Genomic DNA, 7,500 nt, shown 5'->3' on the forward strand with positions numbered 1-7,500 from the left:
ACACTTTCGGGCGTCTTAGCGCCAAACGCGACCAAACGCGCCGTTCCTGTTCTGTTTTTCCATGTTTCTAGTGCCTTAATCGGCGGTCGGTCTAGTCCACCGAGCCAAACGTCCCGATCACAACCCGGATTCCCGGATTATGCCATCAATGGCCCTGACACGCTACCTGACCTGACCCTGAGGAGAGCCTCTTTCGGCCATTCACCTGTAATCAGCCCCGCCGTGATGTGCTCTGTTCTGACCCGATCCGTGACTTGACCTGATATGGCGCGCACGTCATTGTCTAATGCTGACACATCCCGGGTTCGACGCTCACAATGTCGGCTACGTCCTGACCGGCGGATGCACACGCCGCCCTGACCTTGACCCTTGCTCTGACTTTACCCGTGCCTGACCCCGGCCTGTGATCTAAGCCGAGCGACGCCGCCGCCGCAGGCTGGCCGAGAGTCTTCGGCCGGTGAGGCTGCGCCGCGTGGTGCTCGGCTACCCGTGCCCGGACAAGTGGTCGCACTTTCGCTTCGACCTCTCACTCAACTACAAGCTGGCCGCGGTGCTGCACACGTACTCGGACCAGAAACCGGCGCTGGTGGGTGGCGCTGCGGCCGGGCCGCTCCTCCCCTCCCCTCCCCTCCTCTTCCCTCCCCTCCCCTCCCCTCCCAGCGGCGGGCGGCGGCATGGCGCGGCACTGTGTCATGGTTTGAGCCCCCGTTCATGCCTCGGTGTCATGGTTTGAGCCTCGGTTCATGCCTCGGTGTCATGGTTTGAGCCCCGGTTAATGCCTCGGTGTCATGGTTTGAGCCACGGTTCATGCCTCGGTGTCAAGGTTTGAGCCTCCTCGGTTTGGAGAGACGTCTTCGTTAACTCCGGTCACAGTGTGTTATTTGGGGAGCGGCGTTTGAACACTGTCAGGCAGGATAATGCTCTCAGCGTGATGGCGATCGATTCCACGATTTTACCCGAAGTCACCTCGTGTGTTTCTCGCCTGTGGTGCCCGCAGAGGCATGTACGCGTGGCGGCACGAGCACAGGCTTAAATGCTTGAGGATGCGCTCGTGCCATATGATAGCGGACAGGCTGTCGAAGCTGGCGCTCTTCCCTCGTCATCGACGCCGGGGCGTGTCGGCAGAGGAGGCTGGCAGGGTACACCGTGCGCTAAGCGCTTATGGTTGGGATAGCATGTGTGTGCTCCGCGGCTGTTGGTGACGCGCCGCGGTCCGCGCTGCCAGGTGTTCTGCTCCACGCGGAAGGGGTGTCAACAGGCGGCGGCGGTGCTCGTGAAGGAAGCGCGCTTCGTGTCTGGCGCCGAGCACAAGGTCCGTCTGACGAGGGTGGCCAACCTGGTGACCGACGGCGGCGTCCGAGGTCAGTCCACGCCCACACCGGGGTCCTCGACGCGCCTGCTGTGTTGTCATGGCGACGCTGCCCCGGGCCCGTCTGTGGTTGCCATTGCGTCCGTACAGGGGCGTGTCGGGTTGCCCACGCCGGGAGGCTGTCGTGTGTGTGATGTTTCGCGTCCGCGCCGTTCAGCATGGAGCTGGTGGGCAAACAGCTGGCCGACATGCCCGTGGGAGTGACGAGGAGTCAGCCAGAGGACTCTGTGATTGGTTCTGACGTGACGCTGTTTGCCAGAGGACTCTGTGATTAGTTCTGACGTGACGCTGTTTGCCAGCGCGTTGCGACGACGGTTGGAGCGTGCCACCCGCCTGCGTGGTGAACATGCTTCCATGCCTTGTGAGCCCCGTTTTCGCGTCGCCAATGCCGCCCAGCGGCCCAGCCCGGCTCGAGCGCCAGGCCTGCGAGCCGGGCGCCGGCTGCCGAGGCAAAGCGGTCCGCTCGCGTCTGGCCCTGCCGACCGCCATGTCTCGCTGCAGAGCTGTTGCTGCGCGGCGTTGGGGTGCACCACGCCGGTCTGGCGCCGCACGACCGCCACTGCGTGGAGCAGCTCTTCCTCGACGGCGACCTGCCCGTGCTCTTCTGCACCAGCACACTCGGTCAGGGACGGCCGCTCGGGCGCGCTCGGGCGCGCTCACGGGAAGGTCCGGATCGAGGTTCGGGCGCGCACAGTCTGCCTACGTGAACAAAGGCATGAGCGCGACGTGGGAGGGACACGCCAAAAAGTAACGTGCCAGCAGTGCATCAAGGTGGCGGCGTGGCTCATAAGGATGGGCTGTTTTTGGGTCCCTTGATACCTTTGCGGCTGCAGACATGCTCATATTCCCCAAATGGGAACGGGTTGTGTTCATAGCTCACTTGATTGCATTTTAGGAGGACGGGATGGATACCAAATGAGGTAGGGCGTTGCTGGCCCCCATTGGAGCAGGCTTTCGTAAATTATTTGAGCATAGGTTCTCTTTTTGCTGTTTTTTCTGAGATTTTACCCGAAAGTCCAATTCTGCACGATTGATATATATCTGTGGCCTGATTTAACGCTAAGCTCACAATGAAGTTCGCTTTATTTGATGTTAATTCAATTCCCTTTATTGTGCTCGTGTGCGCCTAATGATTGCTCGCGAAAGGCATTACCATGGACATAAATGTGTGGAGTTAAGGCTTAAGTGTTCGCAAGAAAGCCTGGTTCTCCGCCTGAGCTAGGTCTGCTGGTACGCCAGCATGGCCCGAGCGCGCTGCGCCCGGCCGACCGGAGAGCAGGGCTTAGGCGGCTGCGTTGACGGCGGGACGGCGGCGGGCATGTGCTGACGCCTCCGCCGGCGACCGGCAGCGATGGGAGTGAACCTGCCGGCGCACCTGGTGGTGGTCAAGTCGACCAGCCACTACACTGCCGACGGCTGCGGGCCGTACTCGGACGCCGAGGTGCTGCAGATGACAGGCCGGGCCGGCCGGCCGCAGTTCGAGACCTCCGCCACCGCTGTCATCATGACGCAGGTCCAGCACAGGGTCAGTGGACGCGCGAGGCGCATGGCGCTCGCGCCGGGCCTGTCGCTCCCCGTCAGCCTCGACTGCTGTTGCAAGCATATTGTGCACCATCGGGTTAGCTGAATGGGCCCGTGCGCCACGCATCTGTAACATCCTAGCCGATGGTGGGCCTTTGAGAATGTTTAAGGGTTCCTCGATACTGCGATGCTCAGTAACGTGTATGCATCCATTGTACAGCATTGTGCTGGTTCAGAAATCGAAATCACCCGCTTGTGCCGGGTGGCCTCCTACTCTCCGACGTAATGCACCCCAGCTGACGAGTCACCCGGCATCCCGCTCTGTCCCGGCTGTGACCCAGTGCCCCGCACTGACCTGGCCATGAATTCGTGTCCCGCTCTGACCGGGATGTGACCTCGTGTCCCGCTCTGACCGGGACGTGACCTTGTGTCCCGTTCTGACCGGGCCGTGACCCGGTGCTCCGCGCTGACCTGACCATAACTTCGTGTCCCGCTCTGATCAGGATGTGACCTCGTGTCCCGCTCTGACCGGGGCGTGACCTCATGTCCCGCTCTGACCGGGCCATGACCGGTGCTCCGCGCTGAGCCGGCCGTGACCCCGTGCCCGGGCACGCGCGCAGAGCCGGTACGAGGCACTGCTCAGCGGCACACAGCTGACCGAGTCGTGGCTGCACCTGCACCTGATCGCGCATCTGAACGCCGAGGTGGTGTTGGGCACGGTGACGGACGTGGAGGTGGCGCTGCGCTGGCTGCGCTCCACCTTCCTGTACGTGCGCGCGCTGCGCAACCCGACTCACTACGGCCTGCCGCCTGGCCTGCCGCGCCGTCAGGTGGAGGATCGACTGCAGGGTGAGAGCCGGTGCCGCGCGCAGGGGCGTGCGCGCCCCGACTGGCTGGCCGCTCTGGACACCTGGTGGTATGCGTTGGGCGGGGAAGTCTTGTGCGGGGAGGCGACCGCGGAAAATCGTCTGTTTTTGGCAGGAACGATCTCCTTTTGACGGGACGTACCGTCTTCTGTCAGTGGGCCTGCTGGCCTTGCCTGTGGCTGGAGCAGAGCACTATTTTGCGGATATCTAAGAATTTCAGTGGATAATGTCGTGTCGATAATGGATAATAATGTCGATAATGTCGTGTCAATAATGATAATAAATAATAATGTTCAGTGGATAATGTCGTGATAATGTCGTGTAGTGGATAATGTCTGTTATCTGTGTCGCACCCGTGAGACAGCATGAGAGACCCCCTGAACGTGACGGGACAGAGGTGTCCAGTGATAACGCACGACGCCCTGCCGTGCCGCAGACCTGTGCATGGTCGAGCTGAACCGGCTGGCGGCGGCTGGCCTCATCTCGAAGGGCGAGGTCGAGGTGTCGGCCACACCGTCCGGCCGCCTCATGGCTCGCTTCTGCATCTCATTCCAGACCATGCAGACGCTCCAGCAGGTGAGGCTGGCGGCGCCTTCAGACATTGACGCGGCAAACTCAGTGTGCTGCCCGGCTATGTGGTGGCGGATATGCCAGACTTTTCGGGCGAGGGCAGACACACCTTTAGTCGTTTCGTATACGTTTGCGTTGTACTGCCGTGGTGTTCTGCAGCTTTTGGTTTTTATCTTGACTGTCCTTGGATAAAGCTGGATTATGTACCGTTGGTATGAATATACCACCGGATGTACCACGTGGATTACAGCTGTGAGCTATGAGGATGAGGCAGAAGCGCCTAAACATTCACTGATCTCGTCTGCACTCTCTTCTGCGTCGGATAGAAAACTCGGGTGAGGCGTTCAGCGCGTGCCCGGGCAGCCTGGCGACGACGGACGCCAGAAGCCGTGCGTGGCTGACAACCTGCACCTCAGATCGATCAATCTCAAGACCGCTGACCAAAACATATGTGCTAATCTGACCAGTACACCCAGACATCTGCTCTTTACTTGTACCGCTCCCTACGGGATACAGATGCCCCGGGCCTGCACGTGGTACTGCTAGCTCGGTCTGATCTGTGTGACATCAGATGAGGCCTGTGTGACGTCAGACGAGGTCAGTGTGACGTCAGATGAGGTCAGTGTGACGTCAGATGAGGCCTGTGTGACGTCAGGTGAGGCCTGTGTGACGGCAAGTGAGGCCTGCGTGACGTCAGGCGAGGCCTGTGTGACGTCAGGTGGGGCCTTGTGACGTCAGATGAGCGGCACCGAAGACCTATCAGCCCTTCTGGCCGTCTTATCGGCGTGCGGCGAGTTTGAAGGTATTCAGCTGCGCACCAGCGACAAGCGCGCGCTGAACGCGCTGAACCGCGACCCGCACCGCAGCTGCGTCCGCTACCCGCTGCCAGGCAGGGTCAAGACCACGCAGATGAAGGTTAACGTGTGCGTATGCAAGGGGGGGGGGAGGTTTGGCAGCTTCAGCAGCGCCGGGAAGCGTGGTTATCAGCTGTGTGCGTCTCGTAGATTTCTGTGCGCCCCATGAATGGAGGGCGCCTGGGCCACGCAGGTATGGTGCTGATGCCCGTGTTGAATCGTAAGCTAGGCGTTAAATGCAGCTGTGCTTAAAATCAGCTCATTCACGTTGCGTGGCGTCTGTTCCGAAGGCCGGTTTGACTGTGCGGCTATCAGGTGTGTTATGCAATACCTGGCCCTCAAGTGCTGCGCACTCTATAACTCTGTGCGTGTTCCGTTCTATAACAGTTTTATGCAAAGGCAGCGCGAAATGAGTGTACCGGAATCACACCACCGTCAATCGTGTTGTAACGAGCCCGGCGATGACATGCTCCAGGCTGGTCCAGAGCGTCCTCGGGTCCCTCCCCATCGCCGATCCATCGCTCTCCCAGGACGCCAACAAGATATTCCGAGTCGCAGAGCGTGTCATGAGGTGTAAGTACGCCGACAACTGGCGGGCGCCGCGCACGAGAACGCCAACCTCACACGCACGATCGCCGCGCGGCTGCACGTGCCTTTGCGCCAAGCCCGCTGCTGCTCCTAGCTTCAGCAGGGCGCTGCCGCCGGCGGCGCCGGCGCGGTGTGCTGACCTGCCGCTGCCGGCCGACAGGCGTCACCGAGTACCTGTGCGACGCCGGCCGGCACGACGCCTACTTGTCGGCGGTGCTGCTGGCCAAGTGCGTGCGCGCGCGGCTGTGGCCGGACTCGGCGCACGCCGGCCGCCAGCTGGCCGGGATCGGGCCGGCGCTGTCGGCAGCGCTGGTCAACGCCGGCCTGACCTCGCTCGAACGGATCGCAGAGGCTGGCGCCCGGCGGCTGGAGCTGGTCAGTCGGCGGCCGCCTGCGGGCCGGACGGGCCTCGGGGTGTCGTCCGTGGGTCCGGCGCGAACCACGCCAGTGTGCCCCGTCAGCCTCGGCTCAGCAACGTGGTCGACGGTCTGGTCATGTCCGTGCGTCTCATAAGAGGTCCGACCAAAATGACCAAGCGTCTCTGTCCTGTCTGTGCGTCTGGCTCTGGCCACGCCGCTGGGTGTCGGCCTGCGGGTTGGAACGCAGCGTCGTCTTTCTCGCGGCCAGCGACGGGGCCGTCACGGCCGCGCTGTGTGTGCGTGCAACTGTGCCGCCGCTGCAGATTCTGAACCGGCTGCCTCCGTTCGGGACCTACCTGTGCGAGGCTGCACGGAACCTGCCCCGGTACAGCGTGGCGGCGGAACAAACGGGACCGGTCGCGCACGACTCGGCCGCCGTCACCATCACCGTCACACTGATGTCACAGGTAGTGCGACAATGTAACGAAGCGTTCCATCTGCGCCTCTCGGGTCTGCGGACAGCTGAGCGGTAACTGAACACGGGCAAAACGATCTCGGAAGCTTGCAGGGTAGCCGATTTGGCCCTGTAACCCGACATGGCGGTTTGCGCCAGAGCAGAGCTAACGCACGAGTGACTGAGCATGGCGCGTATCTCCTGCTACTGTCTGTCTTGCAGCTTACCTATGTGCCCGCTCCAGCTAACGCATGGGGAAAACAGCAACAGGAGCGTAGTTTTTTAGCGGCCCTATTGGCCAGGAACCCGAAGCGTCAGCCTTAATCATCTTAGATTGTGTGCGCCTGTCTCTTGAAGGACTTCCCACGGGCGTCGTCCGCATTAAAGGACTTCACTCGTTTCTCAAATATGTGAGTGGACGCCGGGTGTTTAGCCGGGAATGCGCCCGCACGAAGCTGGCCAGTGTTTGGGTATTTGACACGTCGGCCAGCGGGCCCACGCGTGTGGACGGCGCCGGCCGCAGGGCAGGTGCCGCGCGCGCCGCCTGGTTACGCGCGCCGCCTGGTGACGCGCGCCGCCTGGTGACGCGCGCCACCCGTGCATCAGGAGTTCTCCGCGGAAAAGTCGACTGCTGGGCCTGCTCACTGCTGCTTGCTGATCGTTGGCGACCAGGACAACCGACTACTGTGCACCACTCGCGTCACGTGAGTGTTTCTCCCAGACACACGCCGCCCTCCTAGTCTCCGGCGGTGCCGACCGCGCTCGGACTGATGCGTCACAATGTGTTCTACGTGTCGTGTGTCCTTCTGGCGGGCATTGGCATTGCCCCGTGCGGTAGGGTCGGCCGTGCGGACGGTGCACCGCTGCTCGTGACTGGGAGCTGCGCAAAGCAGAGGCGGTGCACCCTGACACAGAGCTG

The 7,500-nt window shown here is 61.9% G+C and overlaps 1 protein-coding gene across 1 annotated transcript in view; it reads left to right on the forward strand.

Moving 5' to 3' along the window:
• The window catches only part of LOC119098927 (putative ATP-dependent DNA helicase HFM1), a 7,410-nt gene extending 1,548 nt beyond the window's left edge, over positions 1-5,862 (forward strand). Inside the window, exons 3-11 of the mRNA XM_037221973.1 lie at positions 436-586; positions 1,226-1,361; positions 1,871-1,990; positions 2,719-2,894; positions 3,511-3,739; positions 4,193-4,332; positions 5,065-5,249; positions 5,656-5,753; positions 5,846-5,862. Coding sequence (XP_037077868.1) covers positions 436-586; positions 1,226-1,361; positions 1,871-1,990; positions 2,719-2,894; positions 3,511-3,739; positions 4,193-4,332; positions 5,065-5,249; positions 5,656-5,753; positions 5,846-5,862 — 1,252 coding nt within the window. The remainder of the gene's footprint in view (positions 1-435; positions 587-1,225; positions 1,362-1,870; positions 1,991-2,718; positions 2,895-3,510; positions 3,740-4,192; positions 4,333-5,064; positions 5,250-5,655; positions 5,754-5,845) is intronic.
• The last annotated feature ends 1,638 nt before the right edge of the window (positions 5,863-7,500 follow it).

Source organism: Pollicipes pollicipes, unplaced genomic scaffold (assembly GCF_011947565.3).
Source record: "Pollicipes pollicipes isolate AB1234 unplaced genomic scaffold, Ppol_2.1 Scaffold_4740;HRSCAF=5597_pilon_pilon_pilon, whole genome shotgun sequence".
NCBI lineage: Eukaryota > Metazoa > Arthropoda > Thecostraca > Pollicipedomorpha > Pollicipedidae > Pollicipes > Pollicipes pollicipes.